This window comes from Biomphalaria glabrata, chromosome 9 (assembly GCF_947242115.1).
Source record: "Biomphalaria glabrata chromosome 9, xgBioGlab47.1, whole genome shotgun sequence".
Lineage (NCBI taxonomy): Eukaryota > Metazoa > Mollusca > Gastropoda > Planorbidae > Biomphalaria > Biomphalaria glabrata.
Window position 1 is genome coordinate 28564930 of NC_074719.1, and position 19712 is coordinate 28584641.

Here is a 19712-nt window from a genome sequence, read left to right on the forward strand (position 1 = left end):
CTAAATTGACATTTATTTAAGGGATGACATTTGTTAAACATATATGTTATTACCTTCAAGACGCATGAGAAAAATTGCCAGTTCAAGCAGTTGGCCTGTTCCAAATGTCTTTTACCAGTAGCTGATGGTCAACTAGACCAGCACAAAGCCAATAGCTGTCCTGAGCGCATTGTCCAGTGTACATATTGTAGAGAGGAAGTTGTTTTTTCTAAGTTACAGGTAGTCTTTCTTTTGATATATCATTGTTCTTTTTATTATAAAAATGTTACAATGTCCCCTTTGATTAGGTGCTAACCATGCTCCCATTGATTCTATTAGACCTGCCTACCGTTACGCAAAATGCGTATTCGTTACGCTAAATCTCCCAAAAATGACCGTCAGTACGCAAATACGCATTTAACCCGTCACGTTACGCATTTTGTATCCTTTTTTTCCCCCCTCTCTTGACTAGCTTACGAGCGGTCACGGAGGTCACGCTAAGCCGTCCTGTTGGGTGGGGGGAACAGAAAAGGTGGGAGAACACATTGTGTCCAGATCTATACGTTGATTGGTTCTTAATAGCAATTAGATTTAGTCTAGAAATGAAGAACACGAGATTGAGGGAGTGGTACCGTCAGCTGATACACCAAGGTGTATTTTTTTTTTTTTTTTTTTTTTTTTGTAAGTTCATTAGTAGAGATTAATTATGTTGAATCCCTGATTCCCGTATTCATTTGTATAGAAAAAAATATCGAAGAGCTATCGATTCAAAACACATTGAGTTCTTCTTCTTCTTCATCGTTCTCATTGTTATGTTGGAGTGTTCATATGACTAGACCAATACATGAGATGAACTGCGCAGTGGTTTCCAAATCAGGGAGCTCTCCATATAGTTTTCTTTCTATTGGGGTGATTTGGGGCCAATGTCTTATACGGGCCTCTTGGTAGAGAGAGCAGTTTTGGAGGACGTGGTCGGCATTTTCTGGTGATACTCCACATGGGCAGATTTCACTGGTTCCAATTTTGAGCTTCCGGAACATGTGTTGTCGCATTCTGTTGTGTCCGGTCCTGAGTCGAAAGATTAGACGTTGGTCTTGTCGGGATAGCTTATAGTAAGCATCATCTTTCTTGTGATTTGGATGGGAGCTCGTCCATTTCTCATTTATTTTATCTACAATTAATTTCTTCATTTCTTCTGGATAGAGTGCAGAGTTTACTTGTGAGTTTGTTCTCCCACTCTTGGCGAGTGTGTCAGCCTTCTCATTTCCTGCTAGTTGTATGTGAGCTGGTATCCATTGAATAACAGTTTTTGCTGTTGTGGTTGAGCTTTGTGAGTGCTGTTCTGAGGTTTTTAATATAAGGGGAATCAGAGTTTTGCAGGCTTTGGAGGGTTGTTTTTGCGTCTGTTAGAAAGACAATCTGACTGTGAGGGGAACTTGGATGATTTGCTAGCATGGTAGCAGCTAGTGCTAGTGCTTCCCTTTCTGCTCTGTGACTGTCAGAGAGCTCTCCAGTTGCAAAGGATTTTTCTAGTTTTCCTCCATCTGGCCATTCGATAAGTATTCCAGCTCCTCCATTTGTGGTGGCTTTATGGGATGAGCCATCCGTGTAAACTCTGATCCACTGATTGCTAGGGTAATTGGTATGTAGAAAACAGTTCACTATTTCCTTGAGCTCTGTTGGTCTGTAATCAGATTTTCTTTTTATGTTTTCAATATGGTCCCTTATAGTAGGAAGAGGGCTTTCGTCCCAGGGTGGAGATTCATTATAGTGTATCGAGGATTCCAGAGTAATTTTTTCAAGTTGGTGTTTCTTTTTTAGGTTTAGAGATTCCTGTATGAAATTGGTCCTTTTGAGACGTTTTTTTGTGCCAGTTTTGTGGATTTTTGTTCTGAGTGGGTGCCTCTCCAAGGTTTCCAATTTAGTGAATTGGGAAAGGATTTTTATTTCTCTTCTTTCATCCAGAGAGATCAGGGCAGCGGTTTCCTCCATAGCTCTTATGGGTGTTGTTTTGATTGCTCCTGTCATTATCCTTAGACCAATATTTTGAACCTTGTCTATTTTTCTTAGGTTGGTTTGGGCTGCTGAGCCCCATGCTGTTGCACCATATTCTAGTACAGGTCTTACATAACTGGTATAGGTCTTTTTTTAGGATGTTGTGATTAGCTCCCCAATCTGTGCCAGCTAATTTTTTCAAGAGGGATAGTCTCTGGATGCCTTTACTCTGTGTTTTATCTATTTGGTTTTTCCAGGTTAGTCTCGGGTCATAGGTAACTCCAAGATAAGTAGGGCTGTCATTTTTTTCTAAAGCTTCCTTATCTAATGTTAATTTTATTGTTTGTTGTTTTGTTGACAGTGAGAATATGGTATATGTTGTCTTTTTTGTGTTAATGGACATGCCCCAGTCTTTGGACCAATTATTGAGTTTATCAAAAGCATCTTGTAATCGAAATTTCGATGTTCCTACATATTCTTCTGTGCTAATTAAGGCAAGGTCATCTGCATACATGCTGCTCTTAACTTTTTTGGGTAGGTTTTGATTTAGATCGTTTATGAATATTAGGAAAAGTGTTGGGGATAGGACTCCTCCTTGGGGGACACCATTTTTTATACCCACTGTGTGGCTTCTTTGTCCTTGCATGCAAACTAAGGCTTTTCTATTATTTAGGTATTCCTTTATCCAGTTGTACATTCTGTGGGATATGTGATGCTGGATTAGCTTGAGCAAGAGACCTTGTTCCCAGACTTTGTCAAATGCTTTTTCTAAGTCAACCCACACAATTGTTGTTGGTTTCTTTTCTTGAAAGCCGTCTTCTATTTCTTGTGTGATGAAGGCAATTTGATCTTCTGTTGATCTGCCTTTTCTAAAGCCAGCCTGGGCTTCAGTGAGTAGGTTATTTGACTCAAGGATCCATGTCAGCCTTCTATTTATCACTCTTTCCATCAGTTTGCAAGTACAGCTAGTGAGGCTGATGGGACGGTAGCTATCCAGTTTATTTCTTGGCTTGCCATGCTTTAGTATAGGGATCATAATGGCTTTTTTCCAGATGTTTGGAATTCTTCCAGATTTCCAGCTAGCATTGAATAATTGTAGCAGTTTTCTTTTGGCTTGAGGAGCCAAGTGAAGAAGCATGTCATTTGATATTTTGTCTGGGCCCGGGGCTTGTTTTGGTTTGAGGACTTTTAGGGATTCATCTAGTTCCTTCATTTTAAGATTGGTGGTCATTCCCAAGGAGTAAGCTGGATTGTTTTCTTTAAATTTATCTTGGATTTCTGAGTTTACATCTTTATTTCTACTTTCATTAATTTGTATTTGTCCTACGCTTTGGAAAAACTTAATGAATTCATTTGCTGCTTCTTGGCCTTTCAGGGGTTTGTTGTCCTTTTCTATTACTATAGGAGTTGTTCTGTTTTCTTCCTGGTTGAGACATTTGGCTATACGCCAAAGTTTGTGGCCATCTCTATCTACGTTTAGTTGTTCTGTTTTTTCATGCCAACTTTTCCTCATGGCGGAAAGGTAATTTTTCCTGAAAACTGCGTTAGCTGCTTTTAGATTTATGTTATTTTCTATACAAGGGTTATTTTCTACTGTGTTTCTGGCTTCAATAGTGGCATTGTGGAGTTGTTGAAGGTGATCAGACCAGTTGGGGATATAATCTTTTCTTGCTCCTCTAGGAATTGATTCCTTAGCTGCTAGGAGTATTGCTTTGGAGAAAGCTGAGAATGACTTATTAACCTGATTTGATTTGCAGTTTATTGAAGTTGTATATAGGTCTGTGAGCTTTGAGAATAGGTGCCAGTTGGCTTTTTTGTAGTTCCATCTGGGGATGGTGGAGTTTTCTGATATTTTGAAGGAGGTATCGATACTGATCAATATGGGTCTGTGGTCACTGGTGGCTAGCTGGTCTGCAACTTCTCTAGTGCACTTTTTGGATAAGTTGTCTGTTGCAAAGGCTAGATCTGGAGTGGTTGATGTTAGCCAGGCTCTTGAAAAAAAGGTTGGTTTGTCCTCAGGTTTATTTAGCAAGATAAGTCTGTTCTCTGCTTGCCATTCTTCAATTTCTTCTCCCCTGGCATTTAGGTCTGGGTATCCCCAGCTCTGAGAGTGACTATTCATATCTCCTAAGATTAGACAGTCTTCTTGGTCAGGTATTTGTATGTGGTCAATCTCTATTTCCTTGTCTGGTGGGAAGTAGCAGTTAAATAGATTAATATTTCCATCTGGGAGAATTAGCTTAGTTCCCATTATTTCTGATTCTGAGGAGTTGGGCATAGTTATGTCTGTGGTAGGGATGTCATTTTTAATGAGGGTGAGGATTCCTCCTTTGGGTCTGATTTCTCTATCTTGTCTGATGCAGGTGTAGCCTCTAATGGAGAAACGAAGATTACTGTTCAAATGAGTTTCTTGGATGCAAGCTACATCAATTTCTTTCTCATGCAGAAATATTTTTAGAGCTTCTTTTTTCTTTTGGATGCCCTCTGCGTTCCATTGTAAGATTTTTAGACTTTTGGTCTTGGAGTGTTGGCCAGTAGTATTTACTTTCTTGTCCCTGCTCCTGGCTCCACAGGCAGAGATAGAAGAACCACCAGCTCGCTTGTGTGGGCTCTTTCGAGGCGGAGAGCCCGGCCCCCTACCTGCGCGGCGGGATTCCACAGGCAGGACGCCACATCTATTAGAATCGTTACTGAACTCCAACATAGTTGAGGTTGCGTGTCAATGTGTTATGCGCCAGGAGGCCCATTGACTCCGACTTCAGCCTGCTTTTCTTTCTGGGTGTGCTCCCATAGCCTTTGATCATCCAAGATCATCTGCAAGGCAGCAGGTGTTTATTTTCGGAGTTTTCTCTCCTAGATGAACTGCTATCCCTAGCTAACGGGTTTCATCTACCCGGGTTTAGAGTTAGAGCGCCCTATACTCGCTTTTTGCAATCATTTCCCTGGATTTTTGAGATGTTTTTAGTAAATATTCTAACCACTGGAATACTTCACCTCATCCTCCATGACTGCAAACCAGTTGGTCCGCGGCTATTTATTTGCTATTCACAGCTAACCCTTATATCTAAGGGTCTTTCCCCTATCCGCCACCTGGGGACGCGCTTGGTAGAAGGTGGTAGCTCCCCCAAGACACATTGAGTGACATTGTAGATATCTAGTCTAGATCTAGATCTGGATTCTAGATCTAGAATCTAGATAACTTGTTATACAGGAATAGATCTAGCTAGACATTACGTTATGTCATAATTCCCTACATTACTCTACAATCTAGATTATTCTAGATCCAATTTAGTTGTAGTATGATTTAGATTGACTAGATCTAGATCGATAACATCTACTACCATCTAGTCTAGATCTAGACTAGATTCTTAGTCTTAGTATAGAATAGATCAAGGATGAAGGTAGGCCTACGAAAGTTTGGAGTAGACCTACGTTTGTAGCGGATCCACGGCATCGATAACACTCTTGAGCCCAGATCTAGAGTAGATTATATTCATTAAAATATTCATTATATAGACATAGATCCAGATCTAGTCTAGATATCATCTCTATTGTATTGTCGTATTAATCTAGATTTAGATTGTAGATCTAATCATGAAATCTAGATCTAATATTATATATATATATATATATATGTGACAAAATAGTGGATCGCGTAAGTGTTACGCATTCTGGTGCCAAAATACGCATTTGGACCATCAGCGTTACGCATTTGGACTTTTTTTGGTAGGCAGGTCTGTTCTATGTTAAATCATGTCCTTTTGTATTCTATATTAAATAATATCCCAATTCAGTTACCAAGTATAACATCTTTCTTTTTCTGTATATATAAAAAAAAACTTTTTTTTAAATGACTGATGCAGAAGAAAGGACTGAAAATAGAATACTAACTCTAATATTTGTCTGTGTGCTGTTGTGTACTGGAAAACTGAAGTGAAAGGAATTCCCCCTAAAAATGGGCTAAAGCAGATGATCTGTAGTATAATGTTATTTGAATGCTGATAAAGCTAACATGCACTGTATATTTTACTAGTTTTAAAACTAGAACATGCTTAACTTTTTTAATAGTAATATGAAAATGACAAAAGTAAGTGTATTTTCTACAATATTCTTTTCGGAAAAGTTTGTGGGTCAGTTATTGTAAAATGAGCATATTTTGATGAGTTTCTCTCTCAAATAAAGTAGTAGTAGACTAAAATAGTTTCACGTTAAGGGAGGAAACTTAACATAGGAAAACAAGATGATGTTATTTATAAAGAGAGAATTATGCAATGATCACACAATCAACACAACAGTCGTCTACTCTTTGGTTACACAGAGGTCTCTAGGGCTGCCTCAGTGACACACACACATCTCTAGTGCCGCCTCAGTGACACACACACACACATCTCTAGTGCTGCCTCAGTCACACACACACATCTCTCTAGTGCTGCCTCAGTCACACACACACACACACATCTCTAGTGCTGCCTCAGTCACACACACACACACACATCTCTAGTGCTGCCTCAGTCACACACACACACACATATCTCTAGTGCTGCCTCAGTCACACACACACACATATCTCTAGTGCTGCCTCAGTCACACACACACATCTCTATTGCTGCCTCAGTCACACACACACACATCTCTAGTGCTGCCTCAGTCACACACACACTCACATCTCTATTGCTGCCTCAGTCACACACACACACTCACATCTCTATTGCTGCCTCAGTCACACACACACACACACATCTCTATTGCTGCCTCAGTCACACACACACATCTCTAGTGCTGCCTCAGTCACACACACACATCTCTAGTGCTGCCTCAGTCACACACACACTCACATCTCTATTGCTGCCTCAGTCACACACACACACACATTTCTAGTGCTGCCTCAGTCACACACACACATCTCTAGTGCTGCCTCAGTCACACTCACACACATCTCTAGTGCTGCTTCAGTCACACACACACACATCTCTAGTGCTGCCTCAGTCACACACACACACATCTCTAGTGCTGCCTCAGTCACACACACACAATCTCTATTGCTGCCTCAGTCACACACACACACATCTCTATTGCTGCCTCAGTCACACACACACACATCTCTAGTGCTGCCTCAGTCACACACACACATCTCTAGTGCTGCCTCAGTCACACACACACACACTCACATCTCTATTGCTGCCTCAGTCACACACACACATCTCTAGTGCTGCCTCAGTCACACACACACACATCTCTAGTGCTGCCTCAGTCACACACACATCTCTAGTGCTGCCTCAGTCACACACACACACACACACAATCTCTAAAGCCACATAATGTGGACATGGGGGAGGGGGATCTGGGAGAAGTGCTCAGCAAACCCAAGCAGGATGTTTTGGCACAGCTGTTTTGGCGCGAAGGTTGTTTTGGAGCATGGGACGTTTTGGCGCAAAATGTTTGGGTCACATTATTTACATTCATTGTATTATTTTCTTAAAATCTATGTTTTGTATGATTGCTTGTGTTAAGACGTATTTTTCATATACAGAACAAGAGATAATTTTGTCCGTTATTTTTGGTATTTAAGTTTGTTATTTAATTATTGTTAGATCATTAACATTACACAAGACCAGGATGCCATCCATACTTCACAGTAAGAGTGCATAAATAGTCAAAGTTATTAAAACCATTTTTGGGTTGGGGGGGGGGGGGGGTATATTGCAGTAGTACATATAGGGCAGGCATATAGGGCAGGCAGTACATATAGGGCAGGCAGTACATATAGGGCAGGCAGGACAAAACCACCACTTTCTGCATCTGCCATAATCACTTCAATCTATGAGAATATAGAAAAGGGAGATTCTGAATGTCACTTCCACATAAAGTTTTTTCATTGGACTGCTCCAAGTCTCTACCGAATAGTAAAATTAGTTTATTTTCCTTTTCTCTCGAGTCATACAAAAGAAACTTTTCTTTCAGCTCAGGTGAAACTATATAGTTCTGGTATTTTAATGGAATAGTCAAAGTTGACCTATGTTCAGGCTGTGTTAGGAGCTCCTTTCATTTCATTTCTTCTTTGTTAAATTACTTTACACAAAGCGTCTTTCTTAGGCAATTTTGCATGCACTGCTGTTAAAATTCCCTGTAGAGCGCTGTTAATGATACAAGATACAAAATACTCTGTGGAAGAAGCAGCCCTCTTTTTATTTGTTGTTAAAATAGAGGCAGTCTGAAGTTGTGCAGCATTACTTCCATGGCTGTGGTGGCCTAGTTAATTTAGAAAAAGGTCTTTGTTTACAGCATCTATGTGTAGACGAGCTCTACGTTCATTTTTAAGTTCAGATCACCAGAACTTCTAAGTGTGGTCTGCTTTAAACTTATCAAAAACATAGAGATATCCTTCATGCGAAATTTTGTCTTTTCCTTGCTTTGACTGGACATTTTCCATTGTTTACATAGACTGCCACCAGGTTTTCAGTTAAAAATATAATAGAATGAAGTGGCGAAAGGTTTGCCAGTCTGTGCAAGGAGTGAAATGTGCCCAGATGAAGGTGGGGATAAGTGTCACAGGCAATGACCAGTCAGAATGAGATGATCGCCAGACTATGACACCAATGATAAATGCTCGCTGCTGCTCTTGTCTTCATTTGTTTGACTTAACCTGTGCAAGGGGAGACTTACTTAGACTTAGACTTAGGTCCTCCCTTGCCTTTCGGTGCATTGGGCGGCAAGCTTTCTCCATAAAGATCTGTCATTGGCAATGAGTGAAGCCTCCTCCCACCTGGTGTCCACTGTTCTGAGGTCCTCCATGAAGGTGTGTCGCCAAGTAATACGAGGACGTCCCTATTTGCGCTTTCCTCATATTGGCTTCCATGTTATCGCAACTCTTGGTGTGCGTTATTCATTTGGAATTCATCTGTCAAAATTGAGAAAAACTAAATGTAGCTCAACAAAAATAGCTGAGAAGGATTTTGGGAGTCACACAGATCGGGTCTCAAACAAGGAAATCCTTTGCCAAACTGGGAGTGGAACACTTAGTGAGGTTGTGACAGAGTGCACATTAGGTTTGTGGGACATGTTCATGCAAGGGGAGATGTGTTACCCAATATCTCAAACTATATCTTTTAAAAGTATCTGAGCTTGTTCTGATAATAAACTGATGTCAATTATTTATTTAAAATGTCTTTTGGAAAGAAATGGAAGAATGTCATCCAGTGCGCTTAGCGGAACTGAAATATAGTTAAAGGGGAGGGGGAAGTATGTCATTACCATTCAGGAATCTGACTTATTATATATTCATGAAAAAAGCAAAACCTTTATGAAAAAAAAAACAAAAAAATTGCTGGATGGTGTTAGAATTCATACTATACATACAATATTATGCTGCAGTGAAATAAACATTGTTATAAAAGCTACGTGCTTATTAAATTATTGTCAAATTAAATCTCTCGCCAAATTTCCCCTGCACCAAAACGGCTTGCTCCAAAAGTCACATACCATCAGCAAACACATCTCAGCTCGAGTCAGGTTTTGAACTCACACCCCTATGATAGCTAGAAAAGCATTTTTGCCACAGCCACATGTCTCGCAGCACTTCACAGGAATAACTTCTAAAACTTCACTATATACTCCACCTTTATATTGGCATATCCACTAGGGTGTTCACCGTGGTCTCTTCTTACTGCTAGAGGAAAATACTTAATTCTCCTTCTTTCATTAGTGGAAAAATAACTTTTGTCTCTTCAAAACATTACATTCTTGTTCCACACATTTGCACTATTGGATTGACAATGTTCAGGACTTAGTTACAACAGTATGGTCTATTATCTCATCAAAAAATAGTCAATGAAAATAAACAATTTCATTATCCAAAGCAGTTACAACTACTTAGTTGCTGAAATTAGTGTAATACTTTTAAAAAAATTATTGTCTATGGCATCAAAAAGAAGATTATTGACTTAAATTATGCAACACTGAATAATAGGTACATGTTAAGGTATTCCATTTGTTGTTAATAGTTTATGAACTGATCTGGATTATGAGGCTTTAAAAGTTGAAACTCATTATAGACTTTGTAGACTTTAAAGACACTTCTTGAGCTCGTATCTAACAATTCTTATTTTAGTGTTAAAAAAAAGGATCTCTAGTCTTTTTTTCTCCTGCATTGGGCGGTTGACGTAGTCCATAATTTGATTTTCTTTAAGACTTAATATTACAATTAAAATAAAACTATTTGTCATCACAGGAACACTATGACCAATGTAATCAGTATCCCAAGACATGTGAACAGTGTGGCAAGAACAACATCAAACAGGATCAGGTGAGTACATTGTCAGAACTGTTAGAACAACATCAAACAGGATCAGGTGAGTACTTTGTTAGAACTGTTAGAACAACATCAAACAGGATCAGGTGGGTACTTTGTTAGAACTGTTAGAACAACATCAAAGAGGATCAGGTGGGTACTTTGTTAGAACTGTTAGAACAACATCAAAGAGGATCAGGTGGGTACTTTGTTAGAACTGTTAGAACAACATCAAACAGGATCAGGTGGGTACTTTGTTAGAACTGTTAGAACAACATCAAACAGGATCAGGTGGGTACATAGTCAGAACTGTTAGAACAACATCAAATAGGATCAGGTGAGTACATAGTCAGAACTGTTAGAACAACATCAAATTGGATCAGGTGAGTACATAGTCAGAACTGTTAGAACAACATCAAATAGGATCAGGTGAGTACATAGTCAGAACTGTTAGAACAACATCAAATAGGATCAGGTGAGTACATAGTCAGAACTGTTAGAACAACATCAAACAGGATCAGGTGAGTACATTGTCAGAACTGTAAGAACAACATCAAACAGGATCAGGTGGGTACTTTGTTAGAACTGTTAGAACAACATCAAACAGGATCAGGTGAGTACATTGTCAGAACTTTTAGAACAACATCAAACAGGATCAGGTGAGTACATTGTCAGAACTGTAAGAACAACATCAAACAGGATCAGGTGAGTACATTGTTAGAACTGTAAGAACAACATCAAACAGGATCAGGTGGGTACTTTGTTAGAACTGTTAGAACAACATCAAACAGGATCAGGTGAGTACATTGTAAGAACTGTTAGAACAACATCAAACAGGATCAGGTGGGTACTTTGTCAGAATTGTTTGAACAACATCAAACAGGATCAGGTGGGTACATTGTCAGAACTGTTAGAACAACATCAAACAGGATCAGGTGGGTACTTTGTTAGAACTGTTAGAACAACATCAAACAGGATCAGGTGGGTACATAGTCAGAACTGTTAGAACAACATCAAACAGGATCAGGTGGGTACATAGTCAGAACTGTTAGAACAACATCAAATAGGATCAGGTGAGTACATAGTCAGAACTGTTAGAACAACATCAAACAGGATCAGGTGAGTACATTGTCAGAACTGTTAGAACAACATCAAACAGGATCAGGTGGGTACTTTGTTAGAACTGTTAGAACAACATCAAACAGGATCAGGTGAGTACATTGTCAGAACTTTTAGAACAACATCAAACAGGATCAGGTGAGTACATTGTCAGAACTGTAAGAACAACATCAAACAGGATCAGGTGAGTACTTTGTTAGAACTGTTAGAACAACATCAAACAGGATCAGGTGGGTACTTTGTTAGAACTGTTAGAACAACATCAAAGAGGATCATGTGGGTACTTTGTTAGAACTGTTAGAACAACATCAAAGAGGATCAGGTGGGTACTTTGTTAGAACTGTTAGAACAACATCAAACAGGATCAGGTGGGTACTTTGTTAGAACTGTTAGAACAACATCAAACAGGATCAGGTGGGTACATAGTCAGAACTGTTAGAACAACATCAAATAGGATCAGGTGAGTACATAGTCAGAACTGTTAGAACAACATCAAATTGGATCAGGTGAGTACATAGTCAGAACTGTTAGAACAACATCAAATAGGATCAGGTGAGTACATAGTCAGAACTGTTAGAACAACATCAAATAGGATCAGGTGAGTACATAGTCAGAACTGTTAGAACAACATCAAACAGGATCAGGTGAGTACATTGTCAGAACTGTAAGAACAACATCAAACAGGATCAGGTGGGTACTTTGTTAGAACTGTTAGAACAACATCAAACAGGATCAGGTGAGTACATTGTCAGAACTTTTAGAACAACATCAAACAGGATCAGTTGAGTACATTGTCAGAACTGTAAGAACAACATCAAACAGGATCAGGTGGGTACTTTGTTAGAACTGTTAGAACAACATCAAACAGGATCAGGTGGGTACTTTGTTAGAACTGTTAGAACAACATCAAACAGGATCAGGTGGGTACATAGTCAGAACTGTTAGAACAACATCAAATAGGATCAGGTGAGTACATAGTCAGAACTGTTAGAACAACATCAAACAGGATCAGGTGAGTACATTGTCAGAACTGTTAGAACAACATCAAACAGGATCAGGTGGGTACTTTGTTAGAACTGTTAGAACAACATCAAACAGGATCAGGTGAGTACATTGTCAGAACTTTTAGAACAACATCAAACAGGATCAGGTGAGTACATTGTCAGAACTGTAAGAACAACATCAAACAGGATCAGGTGAGTACTTTGTTAGAACTGTTAGAACAACATCAAACAGGATCAGGTGGGTACTTTGTTAGAACTGTTAGAACAACATCAAAGAGGATCATGTGGGTACTTTGTTAGAACTGTTAGAACAACATCAAAGAGGATCAGGTGGGTACTTTGTTAGAACTGTTAGAACAACATCAAACAGGATCAGGTGGGTACTTTGTTAGAACTGTTAGAACAACATCAAACAGGATCAGGTGGGTACATAGTCAGAACTGTTAGAACAACATCAAATAGGATCAGGTGAGTACATAGTCAGAACTGTTAGAACAACATCAAATTGGATCAGGTGAGTACATAGTCAGAACTGTTAGAACAACATCAAATAGGATCAGGTGAGTACATAGTCAGAACTGTTAGAACAACATCAAATAGGATCAGGTGAGTACATAGTCAGAACTGTTAGAACAACATCAAACAGGATCAGGTGAGTACATTGTCAGAACTGTAAGAACAACATCAAACAGGATCAGGTGGGTACTTTGTTAGAACTGTTAGAACAACATCAAACAGGATCAGGTGAGTACATTGTCAGAACTTTTAGAACAACATCAAACAGGATCAGTTGAGTACATTGTCAGAACTGTAAGAACAACATCAAACAGGATCAGGTGAGTACATTGTTAGAACTGTAAGAACAACATCAAACAGGATCAGGTGGGTACTTTGTTAGAACTGTTAGAACAACATCAAACAGGATCAGGTGAGTACATTGTAAGAACTGTTAGAACAACATCAAACAGGATCAGGTGGGTACTTTGTCAGAACTGTTTGAACAACATCAAACAGGATCAGGTGGGTACATTGTCAGAACTGTTAGAACAACATCAAACAGGATCAGGTGGGTACTTTGTTAGAACTGTTAGAACAACATCAAACAGGATCAGGTGGGTACTTTGTTAGAACTGTTAGAACAACATCAAACAGGATCAGGTGGGTACATAGTCAGAACTGTTAGAACAACATCAAATAGGATCAGGTGAGTACATAGTCAGAACTGTTAGAACAACATCAAACAGGATCAGGTGAGTACATTGTCAGAACTGTTAGAACAACATCAAACAGGATCAGGTGGGTACTTTGTTAGAACTGTTAGAACAACATCAAACAGGATCAGGTGAGTACATTGTCAGAACTTTTAGAACAACATCAAACAGGATCAGGTGAGTACATTGTCAGAACTGTAAGAACAACATCAAACAGGATCAGGTGAGTACTTTGTTAGAACTGTTAGAACAACATCAAACAGGATCAGGTGGGTACTTTGTTAGAACTGTTAGAACAACATCAAAGAGGATCATGTGGGTACTTTGTTAGAACTGTTAGAACAACATCAAAGAGGATCAGGTGGGTACTTTGTTAGAACTGTTAGAACAACATCAAACAGGATCAGGTGGGTACTTTGTTAGAACTGTTAGAACAACATCAAACAGGATCAGGTGGGTACATAGTCAGAACTGTTAGAACAACATCAAATAGGATCAGGTGAGTACATAGTCAGAACTGTTAGAACAACATCAAATTGGATCAGGTGAGTACATAGTCAGAACTGTTAGAACAACATCAAATAGGATCAGGTGAGTACATAGTCAGAACTGTTAGAACAACATCAAATAGGATCAGGTGAGTACATAGTCAGAACTGTTAGAACAACATCAAACAGGATCAGGTGAGTACATTGTCAGAACTGTAAGAACAACATCAAACAGGATCAGGTGGGTACTTTGTTAGAACTGTTAGAACAACATCAAACAGGATCAGGTGAGTACATTGTCAGAACTTTTAGAACAACATCAAACAGGATCAGTTGAGTACATTGTCAGAACTGTAAGAACAACATCAAACAGGATCAGGTGGGTACTTTGTTAGAACTGTTAGAACAACATCAAACAGGATCAGGTGGGTACTTTGTTAGAACTGTTAGAACAACATCAAACAGGATCAGGTGGGTACATAGTCAGAACTGTTAGAACAACATCAAATAGGATCAGGTGAGTACATAGTCAGAACTGTTAGAACAACATCAAACAGGATCAGGTGAGTACATTGTCAGAACTGTTAGAACAACATCAAACAGGATCAGGTGGGTACTTTGTTAGAACTGTTAGAACAACATCAAACAGGATCAGGTGAGTACATTGTCAGAACTTTTAGAACAACATCAAACAGGATCAGGTGAGTACATTGTCAGAACTGTAAGAACAACATCAAACAGGATCAGGTGAGTACTTTGTTAGAACTGTTAGAACAACATCAAACAGGATCAGGTGGGTACTTTGTTAGAACTGTTAGAACAACATCAAAGAGGATCATGTGGGTACTTTGTTAGAACTGTTAGAACAACATCAAAGAGGATCAGGTGGGTACTTTGTTAGAACTGTTAGAACAACATCAAACAGGATCAGGTGGGTACTTTGTTAGAACTGTTAGAACAACATCAAACAGGATCAGGTGGGTACATAGTCAGAACTGTTAGAACAACATCAAATAGGATCAGGTGAGTACATAGTCAGAACTGTTAGAACAACATCAAATTGGATCAGGTGAGTACATAGTCAGAACTGTTAGAACAACATCAAATAGGATCAGGTGAGTACATAGTCAGAACTGTTAGAACAACATCAAATAGGATCAGGTGAGTACATAGTCAGAACTGTTAGAACAACATCAAACAGGATCAGGTGAGTACATTGTCAGAACTGTAAGAACAACATCAAACAGGATCAGGTGGGTACTTTGTTAGAACTGTTAGAACAACATCAAACAGGATCAGGTGAGTACATTGTCAGAACTTTTAGAACAACATCAAACAGGATCAGTTGAGTACATTGTCAGAACTGTAAGAACAACATCAAACAGGATCAGGTGAGTACATTGTTAGAACTGTAAGAACAACATCAAACAGGATCAGGTGGGTACTTTGTTAGAACTGTTAGAACAACATCAAACAGGATCAGGTGAGTACATTGTAAGAACTGTTAGAACAACATCAAACAGGATCAGGTGGGTACTTTGTCAGAACTGTTTGAACAACATCAAACAGGATCAGGTGGGTACATTGTCAGAACTGTTAGAACAACATCAAACAGGATCAGGTGGGTACTTTGTTAGAACTGTTAGAACAACATCAAACAGGATCAGGTGGGTACTTTGTTAGAACTGTTAGAACAACATCAAACAGGATCAGGTGGGTACATAGTCAGAACTGTTAGAACAACATCAAACAGGATCAGGTGGGTACATAGTCAGAACTGTTAGAACAACATCAAACAGGATCAGGTGGGTACTTTGTCAGAACTTTTAGAACAACATCAAACAGGATCAGGTGAGTACATTGTCAGAACTGTAAGAACAACATCAAACAGGATCAGGTGAGTACTTTGTTAGAACTGTTAGAACAACATCAAACAGGATCAGGTGGGTACTTTGTTAGAACTGTTAGAACAACATCAAAGAGGATCATGTGGGTACTTTGTTAGAACTGTTAGAACAACATCAAAGAGGATCAGGTGGGTACTTTGTTAGAACTGTTAGAACAACATCAAACAGGATCAGGTGGGTACTTTGTTAGAACTGTTAGAACAACATCAAACAGGATCAGGTGGGTACATAGTCAGAACTGTTAGAACAACATCAAATAGGATCAGGTGAGTACATAGTCAGAACTGTTAGAACAACATCAAATTGGATCAGGTGAGTACATAGTCAGAACTGTTAGAACAACATCAAATAGGATCAGGTGAGTACATAGTCAGAACTGTTAGAACAACATCAAATAGGATCAGGTGAGTACATAGTCAGAACTGTTAGAACAACATCAAACAGGATCAGGTGAGTACATTGTCAGAACTGTAAGAACAACATCAAACAGGATCAGGTGGGTACTTTGTTAGAACTGTTAGAACAACATCAAACAGGATCAGGTGAGTACATTGTCAGAACTTTTAGAACAACATCAAACAGGATCAGTTGAGTACATTGTCAGAACTGTAAGAACAACATCAAACAGGATCAGGTGAGTACATTGTTAGAACTGTAAGAACAACATCAAACAGGATCAGGTGGGTACTTTGTTAGAACTGTTAGAACAACATCAAACAGGATCAGGTGAGTACATTGTAAGAACTGTTAGAACAACATCAAACAGGATCAGGTGGGTACTTTGTCAGAACTGTTTGAACAACATCAAACAGGATCAGGTGGGTACATTGTCAGAACTGTTAGAACAACATCAAACAGGATCAGGTGGGTACTTTGTTAGAACTGTTAGAACAACATCAAACAGGATCAGGTGGGTACTTTGTTAGAACTGTTAGAACAACATCAAACAGGATCAGGTGGGTACATAGTCAGAACTGTTAGAACAACATCAAACAGGATCAGGTGGGTACATAGTCAGAACTGTTAGAACAACATCAAATAGGATCAGGTGAGTACATAGTCAGAACTGTTAGAACAACATCAAACAGGATCAGGTGAGTACATTGTCAGAACTGTTAGAACAACATCAAACAGGATCAGGTGGGTACTTTGTTAGAACTGTTAGAACAACATCAAACAGGATCAGGTGAGTACATTGTCAGAACTTTTAGAACAACATCAAACAGGATCAGGTGAGTACATTGTCAGAACTGTAAGAACAACATCAAACAGGATCAGGTGAGTACTTTGTTAGAACTGTTAGAACAACATCAAACAGGATCAGGTGGGTACTTTGTTAGAACTGTTAGAACAACATCAAAGAGGATCATGTGGGTACTTTGTTAGAACTGTTAGAACAACATCAAAGAGGATCAGGTGGGTACTTTGTTAGAACTGTTAGAACAACATCAAACAGGATCAGGTGGGTACTTTGTTAGAACTGTTAGAACAACATCAAACAGGATCAGGTGGGTACATAGTCAGAACTGTTAGAACAACATCAAATAGGATCAGGTGAGTACATAGTCAGAACTGTTAGAACAACATCAAATTGGATCAGGTGAGTACATAGTCAGAACTGTTAGAACAACATCAAATAGGATCAGGTGAGTACATAGTCAGAACTGTTAGAACAACATCAAATAGGATCAGGTGAGTACATAGTCAGAACTGTTAGAACAACATCAAACAGGATCAGGTGAGTACATTGTCAGAACTGTAAGAACAACATCAAACAGGATCAGGTGGGTACTTTGTTAGAACTGTTAGAACAACATCAAACAGGATCAGGTGAGTACATTGTAAGAACTGTTAGAACAACATCAAACAGGATCAGGTGGGTACTTTGTCAGAACTGTTTGAACAACATCAAACAGGATCAGGTGGGTACATTGTCAGAACTGTTAGAACAACATCAAACAGGATCAGGTGGGTACTTTGTTAGAACTGTTAGAACAACATCAAACAGGATCAGGTGGGTACATAGTCAGAACTGTTAGAACAACATCAAATAGGATCAGGTGAGTACATAGTCAGAACTGTTAGAACAACATCAAATTGGATCAGGTGAGTACATAGTCAGAACTGTTAGAACAACATCAAATAGGATCAGGTGAGTACATAGTCAGAACTGTTAGAACAACATCAAATAGGATCAGGTGAGTACATAGTCAGAACTGTTAGAACAACATCAAACAGGATCAGGTGAGTACATTGTCAGAACTGTAAGAACAACATCAAACAGGATCAGGTGGGTACTTTGTTAGAACTGTTAGAACAACATCAAACAGGATCAGGTGGGTACTTTGTTAGAACTGTTAGAACAACATCAAACAGGATCAGGTGGGTACATAGTCAGAACTGTTAGAACAACATCAAATAGGATCAGGTGAGTACATAGTCAGAACTGTTAGAACAACATCAAATTGGATCAGGTGAGTACATAGTCAGAACTGTTAGAACAACATCAAATAGGATCAGGTGAGTACATAGTCAGAACTGTTAGAACAACATCAAATAGGATCAGGTGAGTACATAGTCAGAACTGTTAGAACAACATCAAACAGGATCAGGTGAGTACATTGTCAGAACTGTAAGAACAACATCAAACAGGATCAGGTGGGTACTTTGTTAGAACTGTTAGAACAACATCAAACAGGATCAGGTGAGTACATTGTCAGAACTTTTAGAACAACATCAAACAGGATCAGTTGAGTACATTGTCAGAACTGTAAGAACAACATCAAACAGGATCAGGTGAGTACATTGTTAGAACTGTAAGAACAACATCAAACAGGATCAGGTGGGTACTTTGTTAGAACTGTTAGAACAACATCAAACAGGATCAGGTGAGTACATTGTAAGAACTGTTAGAACAACATCAAACAGGATCAGGTGGGTACTTTGTCAGAACTGTTTGAACAACATCAAACAGGATCAGGTGGGTACATTGTCAGAACTGTTAGAACAACATCAAACAGGATCAGGTGGGTACTTTGTTAGAACTGTTAGAACAACATCAAACAGGATCAGGTGGGTACTTTGTTAGAACTGTTAGAACAACATCAAACAGGATCAGGTGGGTACATAGTCAGAACTGTTAGAACAACATCAAATAGGATCAGGTGAGTACATAGTCAGAACTGTTAGAACAACATCAAACAGGATCAGGTGGGTACTTTGTTAGAACTGTAAGAACAACATCAAACAGGATCAGGGGGGGTACTTTGTTAGAACTGTAAGAACAACATCAAACAGGATCAGGTGGGTACTTTGTTAGAACTGTTAGAACAACATCAAACAGGATCAGGTGGGTACATTGTCAGAACTGTAAGAACAACATCAAACTGGATCAGGTGGGTACTTTGTCAGAACTGTTTGAACAACATCAAACAGGATCAGGTGGGTACTTTGTTAGAACTGTAAGAACAACATCAAACAGGATCAGGTGGGTACTTTGTTAGAACTGTTAGAACAACATCAAACAGGATCAGGTGAGTACATTGTAAGAACTGTTAGAACAACATCAAACAGGATCAGGTGGGTACTTTGTCAGAACTGTTTGAACAACATCAAACAGGATCAGGTGGGTACTTTGTTAGAACTGTAAGAACAACATCAAACAGGATCAGGTGGGTACATTGTCAGAACTGTAAGAACAACATCAAACAGGATCAGGTGGG

The 19712-nt window shown here is 39.1% G+C and overlaps 1 protein-coding gene across 5 annotated transcripts in view; it reads left to right on the forward strand.

Moving 5' to 3' along the window:
- Positions 1–19712, forward strand: part of LOC106050308 (TNF receptor-associated factor 2-like) — a 53639-nt gene that overhangs the window by 11621 nt on the left and 22306 nt on the right. For all 5 annotated transcript variants that reach the window (XR_008779977.1, XM_056042778.1, XM_056042780.1 and 2 more), the window contains 2 exons: positions 61–219; positions 10202–10276. Coding sequence is in view for 4 of the 5 variants with exons in the window: in XM_056042778.1 (XP_055898753.1) it covers positions 61–219; positions 10202–10276 (234 nt within the window). In the remaining variant the exon portion in view is untranslated. The remainder of the gene's footprint in view (positions 1–60; positions 220–10201; positions 10277–19712) is intronic.